This window comes from Pelodiscus sinensis, chromosome 6 (genome assembly GCF_052426305.1).
Source record: "Pelodiscus sinensis isolate ZL-2025 chromosome 6, ASM5242630v1, whole genome shotgun sequence".
NCBI lineage: Eukaryota > Metazoa > Chordata > Testudines > Trionychidae > Pelodiscus > Pelodiscus sinensis.
The window spans coordinates 57,810,961-57,835,898 of NC_143057.1; the positions used below are offsets into that span (position 1 = coordinate 57,810,961).

At 44.6% G+C, this 24,938-nt stretch overlaps 1 protein-coding gene across 2 annotated transcripts in view; it reads right to left on the reverse strand.

Moving 5' to 3' along the window:
• TNFAIP8 (TNF alpha induced protein 8) overlaps positions 1 to 24,938 on the reverse strand; it is an 83,143-nt gene that overhangs the window by 11,882 nt on the left and 46,323 nt on the right. The window contains exon 1 of one of the 2 annotated variants that reach the window (XM_006134498.5): positions 19,764 to 20,030. The exons of the other annotated variant lie outside the window; for it this stretch is intronic. Within the exon in view, the coding sequence (XP_006134560.1) occupies positions 19,764 to 19,794 (31 nt within the window). The 5' untranslated portion in view covers positions 19,795 to 20,030. Of the gene's footprint in view, positions 1 to 19,763; positions 20,031 to 24,938 lie in introns of those variants that run through there. 2 annotated transcript variants of the gene reach the window in all.

The following is a 24,938-nucleotide window of genomic DNA, read 5'->3' on the forward strand; positions in this document are numbered from 1 at the left end:
ATCCCAACAAGAGTGTGTGTAGTGAGGAAGAGTGGACAGGAGTGGTGGTGAATGATACTATTCTGAACAAGAATGCGTAGGTAGTGTTTTACTACCCCAAGAGAGCAATCAGCACTAACAAGTTATGCAGGTTTTCTCTGCCTGTGCTTTCCACAGCCACCCCCTGTATTACATGATATATACTGTAGCTAATCAGGGGTTCACAAAGCATTTATAAAGGTTTGTACCTCTTCCCCATACAAGCCATCTGTATTTTATTTATACTGCATTGACAATAAAAACACAGTAGAGATGCAATACCTTTTATACACTTATGGTTGGTGCTATTATAAAACTACATTCTAAAACAGGGGTGGGGAACCTTTTTTGGATCGGGGGCCACTGAGCCACAGAAAAATCAGTCAGGGGCCAGTAACTGCAGGAAGGCGGCGGGGACAGGGGAAGGCTGGAGTGCCAACATGGGCTTCCCAATGCTGGGGGACTTCTAAAATATACAGTATACTTGAAAAACCAAGAAGATTGACCCAGTCACAACAAATATGGTAACAAACTTAATTTGGCATTTTACTCCTTAGCCACCATTTGTCCTCTCTTAGAATGCAGCAACAGGTGCCGTGACATTAAATATAGATGCAATATATTTCAGCTGTTGGATTGGTCTAAGGCAGCAACAGACAGGTGCTTCTCTCAGCACCTATATCTGCATGCGTAGATGTGTATTTGCCAAGAACACCCACATGCACCAAGATCTACACTGACATTACAAAGATGTTTCGTAAGATAATAATGTTTCAGTCATTTCTACAGAACAGAATCCAATCAAGATACTGTAATTATTTATGTAGCCTCATACGTGCATACCCAACTGATCACCAGTAACAGATCACCAGTGCCAGAGTAAAGGGTCCCTGACCCAAAGGGCACAAAAAACCAAGCAAACACAACAGGACAAGATGGAACATACTCCAAGTGGAATTTGGCCATTACAGCTTGAATGCTTGATCGAACGGTTATTTAATGAACATTTAAGAAGAAGAGGTCTTGTTATCTACTAATAAGAAGGGTAGTCATGGCCTATGGAATTTCATGTACAAGACAGAACCAGGTAGAGGACAGGCGTCAAAGGTAGTGACAAGAGACATGACAAGAAACAATATCAGGAAGGAACAAGTTAGTTCAGGAATCTTGGACAGGGATAGAGACAAGCAGTGTGAAGGAGAAATCTGTACCTAATACAGAAAATAAGTTGGAGGCAAGGGCAATGCCAAAGGCTGTAAGATACAAGGTCCATGTGACAAGAATATCAATCGATAACTGCAATTTGATATGACAGCAAATAGAGAGGACAAATATATGAGTCACAACAGAGAAGGTGGCTGCAATAATCCATTATAAGAACAAACTAATAACATGGAAATCAGAAAGAAGGATAACAATGCAGAATTAAGCTGCAGCAGGATCGGACAAATGACTGAGGATTGAGGACAATAGGAAAGAGGAATAACGAATGACAACAAGATTTGAGACTAGAAAACAGTTGTTAAATTAACCAGAACATTTTATCTTAGAGCAACTTCGGAAATGCGTGATTTTATTTTCCCAGTTCATTCCTAGTTCTGTGACTTCCTCCATGTTATTCAGTACAATTACAAGAGCTTCTTTCTCTATTACTGTACACTTCCTTTATTCGCCTTCCCCTTCAAAAAAACCCATGAAATAGGTAAGGGTTTTGAAGCATTCAAGCAGTAGCCACTATGCTTTGCTCAGTATGGGTTCTGTCTTGTCTTCTGCATTGCAACTACCAAGAAATTGGTCCGAACTACCAATCATCTAACCAGCATTTCCTCTTCTCAATTCCCAAACCCTCCCATCCCCCCAATTTAATACAAAACATACTTGCTAGGGATGTAATAGTATAGTCAGTTAACCAATTAGCAAAAGCTTATAGATTAGTGCTAGAGACTACATGCATTTCTGTCCCCCTCCCCCCACTTCTTACCAGTAAATTTTTTAGCATGCTGGCCAGCAGCCCAGCTCAGTCCCAGCTTGCACTGGGTTCTGGACCTAACCTCGCTGCGGCTCTGCATTAAAGCGTATTAGGAACCAGGTGGGCAGGTAGCCCACTCAGTTCCGGCTCGTGCCAGTCCGGGAGCTCAGACCCCGCCCTCCGGACAGGGCTGCCTTGGGACTATAGAATAGTCAACTAACCAATAAGAATTCATTAGGTTAATCGTCTATTCAATTAACTGATATTTAACATCCCTAATATTTGCCAAGATACTGTGACCTTACCGCACAATCCAAGTCTCACATCTCAAACACCTTCTGCATTGCTGCTGCACACTTGTTCCTTTAGCTTAGCTTATCTCTTAGCCCTCCGATTCAAAGCAATGCTCAAACACAGTTGTTTAGCTGACCAAAACATTTACAAATATTTTATTTTTAAATACTGTTTTAAGTGCTTGATCCTGAGTAATTTATATGAAAGCTGAATTTTCTCAGGCGTTATGCCTGTTAAAACTATCAAACTAGTGATTTTCTCTTGCTTTTTACACTATATTTTACTTCCTTAAGCTTTGATTTTTTTGCTACTACTAATCTAATACTAACATAAGTGTAAAACTTAGGAGAAAGGAAAATAAGGCTGTGAATATTTTCAGAGGGTCACACTTCTGTGGAATTTGATATTGTGTTTGAATCTTTTTTATGTATCAGAGGGGTAGTCATGTTAGTCTGTATCTGCAAAAACAATGAGGAGGTCCTGTGGCACCTTAAAGCCTAAAAGATTTATTTGAGCACAAGCTTTCGTGGACAAAAACCCACTTCATCAGACAAAGTAGGTCTTTGCCTGTGAAAGCTTATGCCCAAATAAATCTGTTAGGCTTTAAGGTGCCACAGGACTCCTCATTATCTTTTATGTTATACTGTAGTCAGAAAGCAGTATTTTTAGAGTCTTTATTGACATGGCAATAGCACTAAAATATCCTAATTAATAGTAAATTTGGTCAATATGTTTATTTAAAATTTTCATCCTCCTTACACTTAAGCACTTTGTGCTGATGCCTGAAAGTAAATTTCTCATTACATCGGTTGTTATTAAGGACGTGCAGGACTAGTCGCTTCCCCATGCCTCTCGCGGTTGGGGAGTGGGGGGGAGAGAGAAGGGGGTACTTCAAAGTGGCAGCGCTTCCTGGAGTCTGGCGCCAGACCAAGGCCACCACTCAACGAGGTGGTGCTGCTTTGAAAAGCCACATGCAGCCAAGGCCAGCTGGGGTGTCCCCAGGCTGTACATGACATTTCAAAACCGCAGCACTATGTGGAGCCTGGGATCAGCTGGGGACTTCCCAGCTGGGGACTCCCCAGGTGACCGTGGGGCTCCACGCTGCACTTTCACCTTTGAAGTGTGGCAACAGCCCTAGGGCAAGTGCTGTTGTTACACTTCAAAGGTGAAGGTGTGTGACATAGTGGGAGGTAACCTGCTAACTTTCTGGCTGCTGTCTGTAGCACCACCTAGCAGACAAGCGATGAGTCACTATGCAAAGAGGGTATCCCAACTGGTTTGGCCAGCTGACCCCCATGGAGAGGAACAACGGAAGGTGGAATGCTGCCTTGGCTGGGGGGCAGGGCTGGAGGAGAGTGAGTTAGTTCCTGGCTGGAAAGCAGGGAAGAAGGAACTGGGGAGGGGGCTGGGATCCCCCCATCTCAAAGGGGGCACTGAGTCCTCTTAGCCCCAGTTCCTGTAACCAGATTACATCTGTGCGATGCTGTATCCTGGAGGAGCAATAAACCACCCTCAATTCTACTGGCTGGTGGAGTCTGTTCATGCCATTTCGGGGGTGCAGGAGACGGGGAACCCTAACGCGCCATCACAAGGTGCCCTATTGACTAATCAAATAGTTGACAAAATGCATCAACTATTTGATTAGTCAATTAGTTGATATTTAACATCCTTAGTTGGTATGGATGATGAGCACTGCACAGGTCAAAGGCCAGCCCTTGTGCTTTGCACTGTTTCATAGCAATAAATATGGCAGTGACTAAGCATATAAGAGTACTAATGAACTACGAAGGGAGTCCCATACAGCCTTCTTAGTCAAGTAAACACTGGAGAAGGGTAAATCCTCTACTGGTGACAAAAAAAATCCACATCAATCTAAAATTTAAATGAATGCAGTGGCGGCCCATCAATACAGACAAACTAGGCAGTTGCCTAGGGCGCCAAGATAAATGGCCGTTTAGGGCTTTGAAGGAGGGGACCTCGATCACGCATTTTGCCTAGGGTGCCAGTTGCCGGCAGCTCGTCTAGGGCCACTCCTGAATGAGCAAAATGACATTTTTGCAGTGCCTAGCTATTAGTAGAGTTTGCCTTACCTTCACCATGAGGTATTACCATCCTCTCTCTATATAATATTTCATTAAGTGGTAAATGAAGTCACAGCAGATTGATCAATGCCTAAAAGCCACAAATGCAATAATTTATATCGTGACTAGTATTGACTGTAACACTTTTTTTTTTTTTTTTTTTTTTTTAGTTTAAAGCTACGTTCAAGAAACATTAAAGGCATTTACTGTACTAGGGCTTCAACACTTTCTAAGCCCAGCACCATCAAATATCCCTGTAGACTGGGCAACCCATACAAAATAACCCTCTCTGCCTCCCAAAACCAGAAAGTCATCCTAAGTGAAATAGCTCTAGGACAAGGTGGGGAACCTTTTTGGGTTAAGGGGACCGCTGAAAAATCAGTCGGGGGCCATGCACAAGTAAGCAAAACAGTAAAACCAAGCCCTCACTGATGTGGCCCCTGACTGAGAAGGAGAAAGACACTCCCCACTGTTACCCAGGCTAAGAGAAGATTACATTCAAAATGGAGTCTGCTGGGGTCCATTCTACCTTAGCAGTTTTTCCTGCCAAAACTACACTGAGGGCATCACCACAGAAGGCTTTTCACTCCACTCCCTAGCCTGTGCACTCAGCCCTAGATCCGTGCACCCCTCTCTAATATGGTGCGTGCGCATCCAAGTTGTGCACCCGACCCCTTTTTCCATGTGCACACCACCCTATTCTGCTGCATCCCTCATGCTAACCCAGTTTTCCCACCTTAGTATTTTTATAAGCCCTCTCCTGAGGAGAGCTCGGGTTGGTTCTCCTTCGTCCATCTATGAGTGTGTGTTGTCTTCAACCCTGAGGAGTCTATCCATGCGTGATCTGACTGGGACTGCCCAGGTCTAATAGTGGTGTGTTCTCTGAGGTGTGAGGGAAACCTCCCCTCCAAGATATTGGAATCAGTGCTGTGAGATTTTGGGACTGCTGCTCTATGTCCTGCTTATGAGTCGTGTATCCAGCAGGAGGACTGGTGTCAGCGGATTCTAAAGTGTCAGCTCACGTGAAGGTGAGGATCCAGCTCGAGGACTGCTCCGGAATCTGAGTCGATTCATCCTCAAGGGATCTCCCAGCTGATCCTCCCCTACGGCTTCAAATTAGCCACAGGGTGGCAGGTCACTGGCACCCATTGCCGCCTTCAAGTTTTGTAAAGTATAATCCTTTTGTGTACGGGAACCTTTCTATCTCTCTCTTCTTTTGGGATAGGGTGGGACACTTACAGTTGTGGTGTTGTTTGTTGATGCGTGTTCCTATTTTCAAAATATATGGTTTGGCCTTAAATTGTGTCTCTGGCCTGATTTGTGGTTCCAGTGCAACGGTGATTAGACACATACCACCAGGTCGAATCAATCTTCTGTGGGGGGACAACCTTAGGCTCCACAGCAATTGTTTACCTAAGTCTCCTGGGTAACACCACATTCCCTTCAATCACCAGACTCTAGGGGGGCCCAGGCTAGTAGATTTTTTGTGTTCCAGCCCCATGTTGGGATGGCGGGGGGCCGGAGGGGGAAGAGCAGACTCAAGTGCCAGTGCAGGCACCCCAATGCTGGGGAGGAGCCCTGAGCCTCAGAGGCTGGATGCAAGCAAGCCGGAGGCCGCATCTGGCCCCACACCTGCTCTAGGAGAAGAGATACTACTCAAATACACATAATTATATTAAGTCTACTTGATTGTGACCCTAAGAGCTGTTGCCAATCAAAAGCTTATGTTTATTCCAATGAGACCAGGAATGCCAATTGCTAGCAGTCACATATGCATCATAGGGATATAAGTGTGTAGTTGACTACCCAACAAGCCTAGAATTAGCGGGTAGTTGAGCTGACTACTTGATTCCCCTGTCTCTTGCTGCCTCTGTATCAGAGGCAACAAGGGGGTGAGGAGGTTGAGTCGGTGCTGGGGAACAGCGGCTTAAAAACCCGTTCTTCCCAGCACCATTTCCACAATACTACCTCTCTGCCGCGCTGTGGCCTCCACGATTAGTGGATTACCCGCTTCTTAACATCCTTAATGCCTCAGTTATCAAATCACAGTTGATTCAACAGACAGCATTAAGATACTTGCAGCACAGAAAGTTATCAAATCCCCAAAGTTGTCCTCTTTTTTTTTTTTTTTTTAAAGCCAGGTACTTTGCATAGGTAAAACAGAAATAGATGTAAGTCTTCCACATTAAAAAAATTCAATTAAAATAAATTTCTGTTGTATGTCATTTGAATTGATGTGAAAACTTTCTTTCAATTTTATGAATGAAAAACTATCATATCTAACACTGAAATTTCATACATGCCAATAACTTCTACTATTGATTTGTAGATCACTAGCTTTGTGAAATGATTATTTTCAGTTCTGTTATCCATAAAACAGTAACTATGAACAAATAAACAATATGTCTTGGGAAAAAACTAGACTTAAATATAATCTTTCATAACAGTTTAATCTTTACATGTCTCCCACTGAGACAAATGTAGGCTAAGAGAAGAAAGAAAGCCACTTAATAAAGAAAACAACTTACTTTTGTCATATTACAACACAACTATAAACTTACACGTAATGAATGGAACTTTATTTCTGTTTAATAATCCATGAAATGTCAGTGATTACAATAATAACCTTTTTCAATTAATATATATATATGTTTATTTTAAAAATTAAAGTTGAAATTAAATTTGGAATGTCTTTTTAACAATTATTCATTACTACATTTATTTAAAAGTTCTGGACTTTTTATGGTTATAGCTAGGGATGTCAGCGTCTAGACAACTACATGGTTCACCAATAAGTCTGAGCTTACTGGTTAATCCTGTCGACTGCTTGCATTCCCCCACATTGTTGCCTATGCTGGAGCAGCCTCTTTCCATGGGGAGCTCAAACCCATCATGGACAAGAGCTGCTGCCATGGAGCAGCCTCGGTCTGCAGGGAGCTGGGGTCCTCCACGGCTGGGGGCTGCTGCCGCCCTGTGCTGCTGCCTCTGTATCTAATATCCCTATTTATAGTGGAAAATGAATGATGACAAACCTCACTCAAGTACAGAAGTGAATTTGACAAAATAAAGTAAGTCTTGATTAAAAGATTTACATGGGCCTTTGCATCATAACATTATCTGATTGTTAGCTCCCCTTTCATACCTTTGCTCCAGCCAAATCTCACACAAGTGATGAGTCTTATGAGGCCATTTCTTTTGTCTACTCTTATTACTTGGAGATTAGCAGTATCGATAGCAGAATACAACCTCCTTGATTTTATCTGCAACACTCCTACTCTGTCCACTCTATTCCTATTAAAGATTACCTATCGTGCTTATAAATTCCCTGTTGCTCCCTAATCTCTTAAGCTCCACTTGTCCAGGCTGAAAGCAGACACCATCTTTGACTGTTTGAAAAAGGGCATAGGACAAAGAGCAATCTTGTAAATAAACCAAAATAGAAAAACTAAATCACTAATATGTCTTACCATAAATGGAAAGCTTGACGTCAATTCAAAATACTATAGCAACACGAGCTATGGATGATGCTGTGTATGGACCTACATACAAGCTGTTATTAATATATAATATCACACAGAGAGCAATACCTGGCTATAATGCAGAGAGTTAAGGGGTTGGATCCTGCTCATAATTAATGACCGAGTTCTGTCATTCACTTCTTTTGGAGGGAGGACTGAGGCCAAAAGGTTTCAACCTCATTCCACGAGGAGTAACGGTAGTTCGAACTAGGAAGCCTAGTTCGAACTACCTAGTTCGTGCCACGTGCAGCCGCGCGGCACAGGATTCGAACGAGCGGGGATTTAAAAATGGCGGAGCCCCGCTTATGCAAATGAAACCCGGGAAATTCAAATCCCGGGCTTCATTTGCAAGTGCGGTATGCCTACATTACCCTGCTAGTTCGAACTAGCGGAGTAGTGTAGACATACCCTCAAATACTAAGGAAACTTCCACCTATGTTGTTATCTGTGTACTATGAACATTCTCTTTCACTTAAAAAAAAAGCTAGCATGTCTACCCAAAGCTCTCAATGTTTTCAGGGAATGCATAGATTTCACTCCAATCAACTACAGAATTTAGAACTAACTGCAATAAAGATACAATAGAGGCTCTGGTTCTGAATGGTTCTACTTGGGCCTCCTACTAAACAATGCATGGTGTGATGCATTTCAAAATGTTTCATGGCAAGTGTCATTCCACTGTATTTTAGGGGCAACAGGGTTTTATTTCATGGCATCTCATGGCATGTCCATTAGAAACAAGATTATTTATTTAGTAGATATACCACAGAAAACCTGCAGAACAGTATTCTAAAGTTTTACACAAATATTTAATCCTAGGAAATATGTGAAATATTTATATTATACTGTGACAACTTGAAAAGTATTTAAAATTTAGCTAGAACTTTGACATGCTAATGCCTTTTTAATTTGACTGCACTAAAAACATTTAGCCTCAGGTCACCACAAGCAGTGAAGTCAGAACTTAAATGACTGAAATTTTTATAGCACTTACAGACTTTTTTGTTGCTCTATATTTCTAAAATAGGACACAAGACTAGGCCAGAAGTAGTACAGGCAGTCCCCGGGTTACGTACAAGATAGGGACTGTAGGTTTGTTCTTAAGTTGAATCTGTATGTAAGTCGGAACTGGCATCAGCCGCTGCTGAAACTGATCAGTTTCAACCGCGGCTGAATCTGGACGCCAGTTCTGACTTACATACAGATTCAGCTTAAGAAACCCAGGCGTCCCCAAGTCAGCTGCTGCCGAAACTGATCAGCGGCTGATTCCAGGAAGCCTGGGGCAGAGCAACTCTGCCTCGGGCTTCCTGTAGTCAGCCGCTGGTCAGTTTCAGCTGCGGCTGACTTGGGGACGCCTGGGGCAGAGCAGCTGGGGTGCTGCTGGGTTGCTCCAGTAGCGCGGCTCCTCGGCGCTACTGGAGCAACCCCAGCAGCACCCCAGCTGCTCTGCCCCAGGCGTCCTGATTCAGCCGCTGCTGAAACTGACCAGCAGTGGCTGAATCAGGACGCCTGGGGGAGAGCAGCTGGGGTGCTGCCGGGTTGGTCCGGAGCGGCGCTGCGGGACCAACCCGGCAGCCCCCAGCTGCTCTACCCCAGGTGTAGGCAAGAAAAGCCTGGTCTGCTCGGGGGGGGGGGGCGCTAGCTGCACCCCCCCCCCAGCAGACCAGGGAGACGGGGGTGGCGGGACCGCCCAAGTCCTCCACGGCTTTGCTCCGTCTCCCTAGTCTGCTGACCTGGGAGATACGGAGCAAAGCCGCAGAGCACGCAGGCAGCGGGACAGTCCAGGCGCGCCTTGGCTGTCCCACTGCTGGCGTGCTCCGAGGCTTTGCTCCCCATTTCCCTGGTCTGCTGGTCGGGAGACGGGGAGCAAAGCCGTGGAGCACGCCCGCAGGGGGACAGCTCAAGCGTGCCCAGGCTGTCCCGCTGCGGGCGTGCTCCAAGGCTTTGCTCCCTGTCTCCCTGCAGACCAGGGAGACGGGGAGCAGCTTTTCTCGCCCCGGAGGACGGGGGCGGCGGCGCATCTGGGCGTCCCACCGCTCCCGTCCTCCGGGGCGAGAAAAGCCCCGTTCATAACTGCGGATCTGACGTAAGTCGGAGCCGCGTAACTCGGGGACTGCCTGTAGTTCATTACAGGATTTTTCTCCTCTTAGTTTTACCATGCTGTATGACTTAGCGTATACAAAGGTACCTATATAGATGTATATAGGTTTGGTTGTTGTTGTTTTTTAATATCAGAATCAGACTCTAAAAATATAAATACACTAATGGAAAATGTATGAAACACTGTTAATGTAGATCAGGAAGTAACGGCACTGTGGCTTAAAGATCAATACAAAAGTATTTGTTGAACTTTTATTGAGCAACATTATTAACACAGCATGTTTTGGCATAATTGAACAGAAAGTTATAAGTCACTGTTTCCCTTTAATAGTCTCTTCTGGACCACACAGTAAACAGTGATCAAAGGCAGAAGCTGCAAATCCACAAGCTGCAAAACCACACAAGAGGTACCGTCTAGCCAAAATCATACCCTAGAAGTAGAACAATATACATATGAAGGATGGAGTCCCTTTCTCATTCCCAATTGATCCTGTAAAAGACAGGCCCAAAGACAATAATGTATTTTTTACATTGATTCTGAGTAGCAAAAATACATCTAATGGGAATCCCTCTGGTAGTTCACAATTTCAAACTGCAGTGGAAATGCAAGTTTCATTACTACTATGAGTTGTGACAGAGCAAGGGTGATACAGCAGGTGAAAGAACTTGATGGAAGTGGAAAAAAAAGCTGAGAAGGAGTTTGGACAGCGGTGAGAACATGGAGAGAATTGAGAAGGAGTTTGGAGAGCTGTGAAGGAGTCTGGAGAGAGAAAGACATCGGAGGAGCCAAACGAACAGCATCAAACTTGTTAAAGACTACAGGGAGATAACAAATCTCAAACCAAGGCGAGTGAGCCATATACAGTAAAATTCCATTAGTCCGGCATCCAATGCTCCAGGACTCCTGATGGTCCGGCAGCGTCAGTTTCACCAGCAGGCTGAATCCAGACGCCTGGGGCAGAGCAGCTGGGGCGTTGCGGGGTTGGTCTCATAGCACCACCCCTTGGCTCTGCGGAACCATCCCGGCAGGACCCCGGCTGCTCTGCCCCAGGGGTCCCCGATTCAGCCGCTGCTGAAACAGATCAGCGGCTGATTCCAGGAAGCCCGGGGCAGAGCAGCTCTGACCCGGGCTTCCTGGAATCAGCCGCTTATCTGTTTCAGCAGCGGCTAAATTGGGGACCCCAGGGGCAGAGCAGCTGGGGTCCTGCCGGGATGGTTCCGCAGCGCTGAGGGGTGGTGCTATGAGACCAACCCGGCAGTACCCCAGCTGCTCTGTCCCAGGCGTCCCCAAGAGCAGCTGGGTTGGTGCCGAAGTGCCGCCCCTCGGCACTGCAGGACCAACCCGGCAGCACCCCAGCTGCTCTATTGCAGGCATCCCCGATTCAGCTGCTGCTGAAACTGACCAGCAGCGGCTGAATCAGGGACGCCTGGGGCAGAGCCGGACTATTGTAAGGGGGGGGGCTATGAGGGGTCTGGGGTGGCATCCCCTCCCACCCCACTCCAGACCCTTCATAGCCCCCCTTCTGATAATCCGGCACCCCCTGGGTCCTAAAGGTGCCGGATTATCGGAAGTTTACTGTACTGTGACTCCTAGACTGTGGGACAGTGGGCTGAACAGGGGTCAGGGGCCCAGGAGTCGGACTGACCCTGCCACAGAGTACAGTTCTTTTAGTGGGTGAATAAAAAAAGATTTATATAAATATAAGATTGGGGCTCAGCGGCACCCAGTTTAATTTCAGCACTTCCCTGAACATCATTTCATGTTCTCTTGCACCCACCCCTGCAGTGAGAACTGGGATTCAACTATCAAGCCAGCCGTACATTGCAAACCAATACACAATGGAAACCAACATGCCTCTTGTGCTTTCCTTCACAGAATATAAACAGCAATATGGAAAAGAAGGTATAAAATAGTTTTCTTTCGATATCTTTTAGCCTTTTGCACACCATAGGTATGCTACCACATTAACCTTGCTATCTGTTTACAGAAGGTCTTACCTTATAAAGTCAGAAGGAAACATTATGATCATCTGACTGCCTGCAAAATACATGCCATAAAATTTCACCCACTAATATCTGAATGAAACCTAATATCTTATGATATTAGAAAGACATCCACTCTAAGGCCTTGTCTACACTGGCAAGTCCTTCTTGGCAACAAAACCCAGAAAGTGTTCTCACATTGCAACTGACAAAAGTCACAACAAACACTTAGTTTTATTGACAAAAAAGTCTAGCTCCACAAGGGACTTTTGTCTCTTCCCCCACCCATTACAGTCAACAATCACGCAGTGTGTATTACAGCAAGCTTTTTGTTCAGGTTATTGAACTCCATGTTTCCCACAATGCCTGATTAGCCACTTTAGGTAGTGCTTTGGATTCCACTGCTCTGCAGCCACACAAATAGGTAAAAAAATGCACCCCTCCCACCTGCAAACCCTGTCAACTTTAAAATCCATTTCCTGGTGTCTGGCTCATTGTGTAGTGATCTTCTTGATGTTTTCTCAGGAAAACAAGGGTGGCTGTCGCTCAAGATGCTCTCCTGCTTTGAGCACCCCAGAGCTTTTGGAGCTAATCAAAAGCTTGGGGTGAAGAATCGGTGCAACCACAGCTGTGAGTGACCTGTAAGAACTGGGACACGTACAGTCACATTTCTCGAGCCCTGTGAGAGAAGAGGTACAATCGAGATGCTCTACAATTCAGAACCTAGATAAAGGAACTCCAGGCAAGTGTTCTAGAAGGGGAAGGCAGCAAACAGCCCGTCTGGTGTTGCACCCAAAACATGCTGTTTTCATAAAGAACTGGATGCAATCCTGGATGGGGACCCCATGTCCACATCCAAGAAGAATGTGGATACTTCCCATAGCACATAGTCAGAAATAGGGGTTCGCCTGGAGACAGAAGTTACTGATGAAGAGATGGAAGCAGATGAGGAGATGGAACTCCATCCCGGGATAATCTGCATGCTAGGCAGTGAGGAATCGTTCTCAAGTCCTGAGGTTTATGAGGACTCTCAGCAACTGATTATGAAGCATGATGCAAGCGAAGAGAGGCAGGGTAAGTTGCTGTGCAGGTAGGGGCAGTGGCATGGTGTGGGCAGTAAGTTGCCCTAGTGTAGCTGGGGAGAGGAGGCAGCGTCATCATTGTGGGGTGGTAAATTGCTGTATATTGAAGCACAGTAGGGTTGGGCTGAGCAACTGTGGGGGAAGTTAGTCTTGCAAGTAGAGGAGGGAGTGGTGGTAGTGGTGGTGGTGGTGATAGTGCCGCGACTTGAGACTGTATTCATGTGAACTAAGCCCTGTCTGGGTCTGTGTTGTACCCAAACAGAACATCAATGTACACACAGATCTCACACATGCATGATCCCACCACTCAGTGCTCATTTCCCTAGTCCAAAAGCGATTCTCTACTGTGCGCAGTTGCTCTGTGACAGCCCAATGCAATGCCACTTCACTGCTGTCCCTGTCACCCACACTGTCATCGTATCAGTCTTTGTCCTCTGCTATTAAGTTCATAAGTAGCTCTGCTCCAATGTGTGATGTCCTAAGCAGATTCAACCCAACATGGGAGAGAAGTCTGGAATCCATGATTTCTCATAGCAGATGCTGGAGTTCACAACCAGGACTGTCATTCAAGTTGCATGAAAGAAAGCTGGAAGCCCTGGGAGGGCTGGGAAGCAAAGAGAGAGCTGATGGAATATTTTTCATGTTAAATACCTCGTGCTATCTTGCACATTCCCACAGTGCTTAGCGAGTGAAGGGGACACCAGGCACTGTGAGATGCAGACCCACACAGAGGCGGATATAGGGCAGGGCGAATGGGGCGGCCGCCCCGGGCCCTGCGCTTCAGAAAGCCCCGCACATGCGCTGTGGCGCCGCTGCGCATGCACATGGCGTCACTGCGCATGCGCCGTGGCAAAGGGGGAGCCCCCGTGGAATTATGCTGCCCAGGGCCCCGCAAAACGGTCATCTGCCCCTGGACCCACATTGTGGTGTTCTATTGTTCAGGAATCTAAAAATGTGGCCACAATATATCAACAAAAGGTAGGTATGTAAACCTGAGTTGTTGAATTTCTTTTTGACGACTTAACAGTACTTCTGTTGCCAAATCTTTCCAGTGTAGACATGGCCTTAAGATTTGAATTCCTTTAAATGACAAAGAACCAATAACCTCTTTTTGTAAATGGTTCCAATGGTTCATTTACTTTTACTGTAAAAAAATTGCATATTACTTACAGTTTGTATTTGTCAAGATTATACAGAAAGCACTCATTACAGTTAGAACAGGGGCTTACTTAGTCAGCTATCTGACAGAATCTGAATGCTTTAAGTCTGTTATAAACACATTATTGAGCAATTAATTTGCAAACACCTAGAAAATAAAGTGATAATCAGCATTGGCTTTGCCAAGAACAAATCATGTCAAACCAAATAGCTCTTTTTGACATGGTATCAAGTTTTGTGGATGGAAGAAGAGGGGGAGAAGTAGTAGATGAGATGTATCTTGAAGGCTTTTGATACTGTCTTGCATGGCATTCTCATAAACTAACTAGGAAAATGAAATCTACTTGGAGCTACTCTGACATGGGTCCAAACCTGGTTGGAAAACCATTCCCAAAAAGCAGTTATCAATGATTCACAGTCCTGCAGAGATCAGTTCTGGGTCCTGTTCTGTTCAATATAATCAACAATGATTTAGATAATGGCAAATTGAATACACTTATACATTTTGCGGACCATATTAAGTGAGAGGGGTTGAAAGCGCTTTGAACTTCTGAAGTAAATAGAATTAAGTTCAATAAGGATAAATGCAAAGTATTCCTCTTAGGAAGGAGCAATAAGTTGTACACACAGAAAATGGGAAATTACTGTCCAGGAAGGAGTACTGTGGAAAAGGAGCTGGGGATCATAGTGAATCACAAAGTAAATAAGGCAACACTAAGACAACACTGTAACACAGCTGCAAAAAAAAGAGCAAACATTCTGGGATGTATTAGGACCGTGGACACCAACCTGTAGATCGTGATCTACCGGTAGATCTCAGGGGCTCTAAGAGTAGCTCTTGAGCCCTCTCTGAACTGTGCGCCTGCGTAGTACATTTACATTAGATTTCCTCATTTAAGGAGCAGCTACTCACCGAGCAACAACACAGGTGAGTAGCTGAGAGGAATGGTGGGAGCTGGGAGGTCGGGAGGGCTGAAAAACCCCAGCCAGCTGACTGTGGCTTTCAGCTGAAAGAGGCTGCCCCGCGCTCCAGCTGATCGGCGGCTTCTCCTCTGCGCCTGCCCAGGTGGAGCTTGGTGCACCCTGGCTGAGCGCCATGGCCAGCTGGCCGGGCAGCCACTTCTCTTTCCTCCAGGCCAGCTGCCCTGCGCTCAGCCCAGGGAGGCTGTGTCTAGCTCCAGCTGTTCTGGAGCAAGCTTCCCGGGTTGAGCGCAGGGTAGCCAGGAGGGAGTGAAGAGAAGCAGCTTCCCGGCCAGCTGGCCATGGCAGCTTCTTCTCTGCAACAGCCCACGTGGAGCATGGTGCACCCTGGCTGAGCACCACTTCCAAATGTTGAAAAACCTTTTAAAAAAAGCAGCAGTATAAGGATTGGGGGTAGCAAGTGATGGAGAGGAAAAGAATAGAGAGGGCGGGGCGGGGCGGTAGATCTTGGCTTGGTCTGTCATTTAAAAAGTGATCTTGGTTGTAAAAAGGTTGGATACCACTGTATTAGGAGGAGCGCTGTAAGCTCTACTTCACACTGATGAGGTCTCAACTGGAATAACATTTCTAGTTCTGGACACCACATTTCAAGAAAGATGTGTACAGGTTGGACCTCCCTGGTATGGTACTCTTGGAACTAGAGCTGTCCCAGACCAGGGAGTTTGCCAGACCAGGGGAAGTCAATGCTTCCCCACAGACTACCCCAATCCTGGACTCCTCTCCCTGGGGCTCCTTGCCGTGCCGCTGGTCCTGCTAATTCTGCCTGGCATGGCTCCCCACCTTGCTGCCTGCCTGCTGCCCCAGGGTCTCTCGGGGTCCCACTGCCAAAGGGTGTTCCCCAGGGTTCCTGGCTCGGGCCACCTAGTCACCCTGCTGGTAATGGGGGTTCCCAAGCTGGGAACACTCCATCAACCCCACCCCACTACTGGAACCACCCTGCTGCTGCTGGAAATTCTGTGAGTTCCCCGGCTGGGACTGCCACCTCTGCCAGCCCCGCTTCAGCTGGGGGTTCACCAGCAGATGCTGCCTGGTCATCCAACCCCACTGCCAACAAAGGTTTCATGGGGTTCCTGGCCGTGCCGCCTGGTCACCCCAAGCCTGCTGTCACTGGGGCTTTCCCGGGGTTTCTGGATGGGGCCACCCGGCTGCAGGCAGCTCCCCTCCTGTCTGACTCTGGGATTCCTCAGCCAGGGCAAAACTCCCTAGCCGCCGCCTGGCCTGATGCCCAGTGCTCCCCATCCACCACCTGGTCTTGTAGATGCTGGGGGTTCCCAGCCAGCCCAGGGGCTCCCCAGATGTCGCCTGGCCAGGCTGGGACTCCCCAGCCCGTGTTGCTCTAGCAACATCCGTGGCCCTGCTGAACCACAGATGTTGCCAGACCAGAGAGTCCCGGATTTGGGAGGTTCAGCCTGTATAATCCAGAGAAAGTCCAGAGAAGAGCAACAAAAATGATTAAATGTCTAAAAAACATGATCTGTGAGGGAAGACTGAAAAAAACTGTTTTGTTCTAGAGAACAGAGACACATTGAGGGGGGTCATGATAACAGTTTTCAAGTAAATAAATGGTTGTTACAAGGAGGAGGGTGAAACATACTTCTCTTTAACCTCAGACGTTAGGATGAGAAGCAATGGGTGTGAATTGCAGCAAGGGAGATTAGGTTAGACATTAGGAAAAACTTCCTGTCAGGCTAGTTTAGCACTGGAACTAACTCCATAGGGATGTTATGGAATTTCCATTACTGAATATTTTTAAGAGCAGGTTACACAAAAACCAGTGTGGTACGGTCTAGGGATGTCAGAAATTGTTTATTTTAATAATCGTGTAACTGCAACAATTCTTAGCGGTTACACAGTTACCCGATGCTCCCCCCGGGGGCAGGACCAGCAGCCAGAGCACTCCTGGCTCTGCTCATGGGAAGCCCCCTGCCAATCTTAATTAAAGGTCCCTTCCAATCTTAAGATTCTATGATGATTCATCCCTGGGGTCCTGACTATGTTTTCAGTATTAGGGTAAGTCTGCACTACAATCACAAGTGTGATTGCAGCACATGTAGCCCTACCCAGGCAAGGTATGATCTAGCTGCATGGTTCTCAACCAGAGAATAGGGTTGGGGCTATACAGAGGCCTTCCTGGGAATATATCAACTCATGTATATATTTGCTTATTTTAAAAAATGGGCTATATAAAAAGCAGGAGTTTGTACAAACCAAAAGTTCATACAATGACCTGTTTATACTGCTCTATGTACTGTAGACAGACATGTAAGAACAATATTTATCTTCTAATTGATATATTTTATAATTATATGGTAAAAATGTGAAAGTAAGTCATTTTTCATTAATAGTGTGATGTGACACTACGGTATTATTATATATCTGGTTTGCTAAGCAAGCAGAATCTAAGCAAGGTAAACTTGGGGTAACACAAGAAAAGTTGAGACCAACTGATCTAGCTAGCGTGAACATTAGCAGTAAAGCTTCATCAACATAGGCTAACCAACCCCTCAAGGACATAACCAGGGTCCTGGGTTGGGTTGTGAAGCCCGTGCTGCTGTAGCTTTGCTGTTATTGTTATTCAAACTACCAAGATCAATACTATCTTGGAAAAGTCTACACATGCCAGTCACACCTTTCACTGACTAGAACACAGACACGCCCTTAATGTTGTGCCTGGGGCTAAGGAGCTACCTGGCAATATTCAACTCTGCATCAGGTATGACTCAGTTTTGTTGACTGTATATAGCCTTTTTCCTAGTCATTTTCTCTCCTGTCTTTATTTGTAGGCCATAATAATTAAAAACCCTGTTACTGTACTCTCATCTCAAGACACAAGGAATTCCACCAAAAAAACTTCATGCAGCACCAATCATTTTTGTACAATTCAATCACCAATATAAAACCAATTTATGTATGTAGTTTCCAATGACTGATAGAAGCAGTAACAAACTATAGAAAAGAGCAGGAGTGAGTATCAGTAGGCAGAGATTACATTTTATACATCTGTTTTCTGCTGAACAGTTACGCAGGTCAAAGCTATTTTACCAATTAAAGCATTCTCCTCAGAAAACAACCCCTTATTTTGAAAGCATGAAGACCATGGCCCTTCCAATTATGTCAAGAGAAATTAAACAATCTGTGTAAAAACCAAAAAAAATTAAGAATCTAAGTCAGACAAAGTAAGAGCTTTGCCTTAAAAGTAATTTTTGACAAAGTGCACTTCACAAAACTCTCTCAAGTCTCTTGTCTGTAAATCAGAGCATATTTCATTCCATGGCATGCATGCTACTTACTCTCCTATTTTAGTACAACTGAGGTGGAATGTGCATGTTGCCATTGGAATGTACATTCTCTCTTTCTTCACAACAGTTGCTTCAAGACAAGGTATTACAATACTACAATAATTGCTTGAATAACTTATTGGAAAAAACTTGAGTTTTTAGGGTATTCATCTGGGGAGAAAAATATGCATAATTTCTGAGTACTACAGGAAGGCCAAATATCATGTTTAGTCATTAAATACATGGATTATATTGCCATTGTATCATTAAAGTTTGTTTGATCTAGTCCTATTTTTCTGAAGATCAGCTAAATATACTTGTCTTTCGCATCATATACAAGAATAAGTCTAATCCTATACTAATTTTAACATTCAAGCATTCACCATGAAGGGGTAAGGAAAAGGTGAGGTGGAGCGGGTAGCATTCTGAAATATTCTGAAGAGCTTTGTCTGTTTTGCTACCAAATGGGCCACACTTAGGTTTTCTTATTGCTAACCTAGTTTGTGTGAGCCATACTGTTTTTACTCTTTCATTCTGGAGTCTCCATAGAGACTAGTTAGGAAAATCATGATATCAAATTCTTTTCAGAGAAATCAATTTTTTTATCCCAGGCTTGACTTTTTTCCTCCCTTCTGCACAAATGCTCTTTTGTATACATACAGAGTTTCAGGAAATTACTCCCCTTTTCCACCATCCCCTCTGCAACTTGCACAAAACAACCCTCCTAAATATCAACATTGATGAATAATTGTGTTTTTGTTGAAATGTTTCCAGCTCTGCCACACTTTCATGCTACACAGAGTAAATGAAACCCTTTGCTTTAGTTCCAGGCACACTCCTCTCAGTTTAACACACCTAGCCACCAAAAAAGTATGCACTTCTATTGAAAAGGAAGTCAGGCACAGCAACAAGCTCATTCCAAAAATAATGATCTTTCACTTCTCCCCTACACAACTTCCACTTTTATTACAACGATACAGCATTTCCAATTTCAAAAGCTTTTTAATATACATTTTAAAAAATTACGAATACTTTGTGTACTCTTGGGTCAACATTGCACAAATAAGCAGCTGTCTTTGGAATCAAGACTGCAGTTGTTTTGATTCCAGTAAAATCTAAAAAGCCGTCATTACTTTAGATGATTCTGCCAAAGTATCTTCCCCTCTTATGAATGGTTCAATGCTAAAACGAGCAGAAGTCTTATTCATTTTCTGTTGTGGCTGCAAAAAAGAAGCCCTAAAGACGACCCTGACGGCACTATATTTTTAAATCAAGGCCTCTGAAAAAGTTAAAAATCATACCTTCCTTAGATTCATCAGCTTCTGAGCTCATGGTGTCAGTGTAACTCACTGGAGGCCAGATTACAGCTGACGTGCTCTTTGAGAGGCAGCAAGTCAACTTCTTTTTATTTTTTTTTTTAAAGGTGGGTGGGATTATGAGGGGAAAAAATTCTGTGAATTCAACAAATCAGCACTCAGCTATGTGCAAAGGATTCCGCCCCTTTCTTCACCGCTCACAAGCAACTTGGAAAACAGCACCTTACAGAAACTCATTTGCCAGGACTAGTTGCAGTTTATGGATTTTACTCCATCTACATCCCCACCCCCACGTCTTAGTCTTCAGAATGGGTGGAGTTTTACTTGTTACAGCATGCCGGAATGTGCATGAGAGAGAGCAGGAGGGAGAAGAAAATCGTTAAGTCAAAAGCAGCACTGAGTAGCAACTTGAATATTTCATTACAGTGACTGACAAGCTGAGGGGGGCCTCAGGCAACTTGCTACAAAGGGAAATACTTTTTAAATCTAAATTGCACTTTTCACTACTGCATATTGCTTGGAATTAGTTCTGAGACCTCTGAAACTTAAGTGGTTATCACTGGAAGACAGTAATGATTTAAAGTATTTTAAGAAAGAAAAAAAGCTGCTTTTCTTGTTTAAACTAAGGTTTCCTAATAAATTATTTTGTTTCCATGCTCCATGTTGAATGTGAAGCAATTCAGCTAAGATTTTTTAGTGACCCAAGTTTGTTTTCTATTATTTCCATTTATCTTTGTACTGCTTGCCCCCATGCACATCCATGTATCATAACTTTTAAAGGCCCAGTCACAGAATTTTTTTGCAGCACAGCAATTCAATAACATACATCTTTTATAGTATTCCACACTTCTCATACATATTAGATTTTCTGACCAGAGGATACAGAACAGATACTAAAGCAATGAGTTACTTAATGAGAGGACTCTGACTCCATTAGAACTTACCTCTGTAGGAACATTTTTCTATTTATTAGTTCCTTTTGATACATGTTTAGTACAATGCATAGGCTAAAGAACAATGCTTAGTGGAAATACTGACCCAAGTATAAAAGCAGAGGCAAAAATCTAGACTCCAGATTAGCATTCCCAGCTCAGACACAGACCCAATTTCCTGGTGAGCAGAATTCATACCTCCCAAAGGTGTTGAGAGTCTTTACATACACATGAAAAGTGCTTTGGAGGTCTTTGGGAAAAAAGGTGCTATAAACAGCCCAGATCATTGAAGTCTGGCTAAACAGAAGTATCTTTCAAGCTGCAGTCAGGAAGCTAGAGACTCAAATCATTGATTTGATGGTGTCATTTAGCAGTGCGCCTTCAGAATAAACACCATGGAGCACCATAAAATCCAATACTCCATGATATCCATGTAAACTTACGAGAACACACTCAGGAAGAAGGATGGTCTTAGTGTTAAAAGCATGGAACTCAAAATCTAAGTTTAATTCCTGAGAATGCTTCTGACTTTGTGAGACCTTGGGCAAATCACTTAATATATCAGTACCTCAGTTTCCCACCCATAACATTTTTGTGTAACTATTTGGAATACAAGATCTTCAGAGCAGAGCCTGTCTCTTACTATATGTTTGTACAGTGGCTAGCACTGGAGCAGGCAAATAGCAGCCCATGGGCAGGATCCAGTTCTGCAGAATTAGCCTCTGACAGGCTGGTGCCACTATATTTTCCAGTGTCACTCCAGTTACGGGAAACTGCAGCTCAGTTGGCTGTGGATCACCTTCTAGGCCAATGGGAGCTGGAGGAAATGGTGTCTCGGTCCAAGTCCCTTCCCACAGCTCCCATTGGCCAGGAATGGTGATCTGCAGCCAGTGGGAGCTGCAATCAGACATACATAAATTTATTTGCACAGATGCAAATAAATATAATGGCGGCAGCCCTCCAGGGATTAGTCATGGTGAACAGCTGCCATTCTATTACCCTCCACCCTCCCCCCCCCCCGGGCTAGCACAATGGGGCCTATGCCTTTGCACAGGGTACTAAGTGCTACTGAAATACAATTTTGTATCTGTAAATCAGAGATCCATAGCTTCTGCTAGTGGGGGCTCCTAGGTTGTTCCCTAAGGAAACCTTGGTCTTCACTGCTGGCACAAGTTCAGCAGGGAAAATGAGAATCTCACCAAATGGTAATAGCTGCTGTCCTAAAGAAAAAATTACAGCACAGCTAAAGAAGCCCATTTTCATGTGAGAAGTTACTCTTTCTGCACTCCCCTGCTCACTATGCACTAGTCGGGAATGACTAGATAGCCATCAGTAATTCACTAAAAATGCATAGTATAGAAGAGGCAGGAATAACTGAAGTGACAGACAAGATCAACAGCCATAGTCCTTGGGGCCAATTAACCAAAGGCAGAATTTTTGACATCCGCCCATAATTTGATATGGTATGCAAGGGCTTTCCATGAGTAAATTTACACAACAGAAGCTTACTTGTCCCCTCCTCCAGAGGAATGATTCTTGTAGTTAAAACTTCAGAGAATCCTACAACTCTGTAGGTTTCGGAAATGTATAAGCCACTTTTCTAAAGTGGTTTTAGAAGCCTCCAGTACTATTCGGGGAGCATTCAAAAACAAAATATTGACAGATTGTTAAAAATGCTGTGTCTGACTCAAACTGAACGTAAGTCTACTCTGCAGAGCCATTAAAAATAGTCTCTCCTTCCTTAGGATAGCTGCCTCCTAAGGCCACAGCTGATACTTAAGTGATAACAGTTTTTCTACTTTTCACTTCTATCAGCCCTACATACCCAAAACAGGATTAGGAATCTCAGCTAGTTTCCTGACTTGTGCAAAACTATTCAACAGTTAAATCCGAATGGCAGAGCCTGGGGTTCTAATTGAACAAAACCAGACTAGCCCCCTAGCCCTGTCCCTTTCTCCAGGCCATGCCCCTCCCTCTCCCTGCCTATTACATTTCCCCCTCCCATGGTGACTTACTCTCCCCTACCCTCACTCACATTCACTGGGCTGGAGCAGGGGTGAGGGTTCTGGGGTGGGGCCAAGGGATTCACAATACAGGACGGGGCTATGGATTGAGGCAGGGGATTGGGATAATAGAGGGGGGAGAGAGCTCTGAGGTGGGGCTGGAAAGGAGGGGTTCAGGATGTCGGGAGGACACTGGCTGAGGCAAAGAGTTGAGAGCTCTGGGGTGGGGCCAGGGATTAGGGGTTTGGAATGCAGGAGAGGGCTTGGAGTTTGGAATGCAGGAGAGGGCAGAGCATAAACCTCTGGCAGCTCCAAGTCACGCAGTGGGCCTAAGGAAGTCTCTGTCTGTCCTTGCTCTGCACTGCACCCCTGAAGTGGCCAGCAGGTCCACTCAACAGTGAGAGGTAGGAAGATTCAGGAAGCTCTGTGCACTGCTCTTGTCCATATGTGGAGCTGGTTCTTGGTCAGCGTGTGGAGACCTGTGTTCCCTCCTCACCCAGGGGCCGGACCTTCTGGACACAGCATGCTGCCAGGACAGGTGGGGACTAGCCTGTGTTAGGCCTGCAGCACCACTGATCAGACTGGACCTGCCAATTTTTCTGTTTGACCAGGCATTGCAGTCAAAAACTGGACACCTGGTCACCCTACAGGGCCATCAATTTTTTCAAATTCTCTTCCATATCCACTCCCTGAATAATAGCTATTCAAATCCAGTAAAGGAAATTCTTCACCTCTCAGATGTGCTACCACATTATGATATGCCTAGTGCTTAGGAAACTCGAACTAGCACAGAAAACTGCAACACAGGCAACCACAAGCACATCAAATCTGCCCTGAATTCTCTCTATAGGTTTCCCATAGAAGCTGGAATCAAGTTCCTTATCTTCAAGTTGCTCCATGGCCTGGATATCTAAAAGACCACTTAAAGTTCTAGCATGAATCTTGTGGTCAATAACAACTGAGGACTGTCACACACACACCTGAGCCTCACCACTTTTGTCTCCAAGTGCAAGATGCATTTCTTTGACTTGTTCTTTTATAACAAAAATACACAGCAACACGTGTACTTAACTTTCCAAGATACTATACTGCACGTGCTCCTCCCATCAGGAGAGGATGAGAGAACAAACAACAAATGACAGTGTTGCTGCATGCACTTTATTGGAGCAATTTCTGTTGATGAAAAATACACGCTTTTGAGTTTTCACAGCGATCTTCTTCCAGAAGTGGAAGGCTCTCGTACTATAAAGTGTTGTGTAAAGAATCAATGTAAAACAGGATAGGGCAGTTTTTGGACAATGCAACTGCCCAGATAAAATGAAAGTAATATTTGGCTCACAGACAGTCACTTGTGATGATGTGTGAGTCAGAAAGAGCCCAACTTGACTTTCTGAATGAGTGAACAAGTCTGGTAGTTTTAACTGCCAAGTGAATAAGTGTGATATGAAATGGTTAAGGTTCAAAGGAGCAGAACTACAAAACCATTTTCACAAATTTGCTGTTCAGACTAAAGTTACTGTGCAGCAACCTAGAGTATGAATGTACAGTGGACAATGATACTGTGCAGTGAAAGTCAGAGAATGTGGCTTGATGCATTACTACTTGAAAAGTGTACTATGTCAAGCTATACTTCAGAATCTTCAGCTTGTGTCTACACTGTACCTGTAGCTCAAAATAAGCTACGCAATTTGAACTATGCAAATTGCATAGCTTATTTCGAGTCAATTTCAAAATAACTTATTTCGTAATTTTGCACAATCCACGCAGTGTCAAATTTTGAAATAACCCACTATTCCAAAACATCCCTTACTCCTTGTGGAACGAGGTATCAGGGATGTTGGACTAGCGAGCCCATTATATTTCAAAATAATGGGCATGCTGTTAAGACACAGGATAAATAGCTCCGCAGTGTAGACATAGCCTCACTGAACTACGCCAGGCAAGTTAGTGCACTGAAAACTGGTGCGCTGCAGATTCACATTATTCCCTCAAGAAGAAAAAAGGATCTTTATAATTCAGATCATCTTGAAAGTCAGAGAGTATCTCCCTCAAATGCATGACTTCAAAACCCCTACAATATCACCTTTAAAAAAGACTACTGGATAGGCTGTCTTCTCAGGGCAGGAGAGAATTCTTCAAGGAAAAATAAGCTTTTTCTACACTATGTAGCTGCTAGCAACATGGCTGTCTGGACACAGCTGGCTGGTCAAAGTTCAACAGCGTAG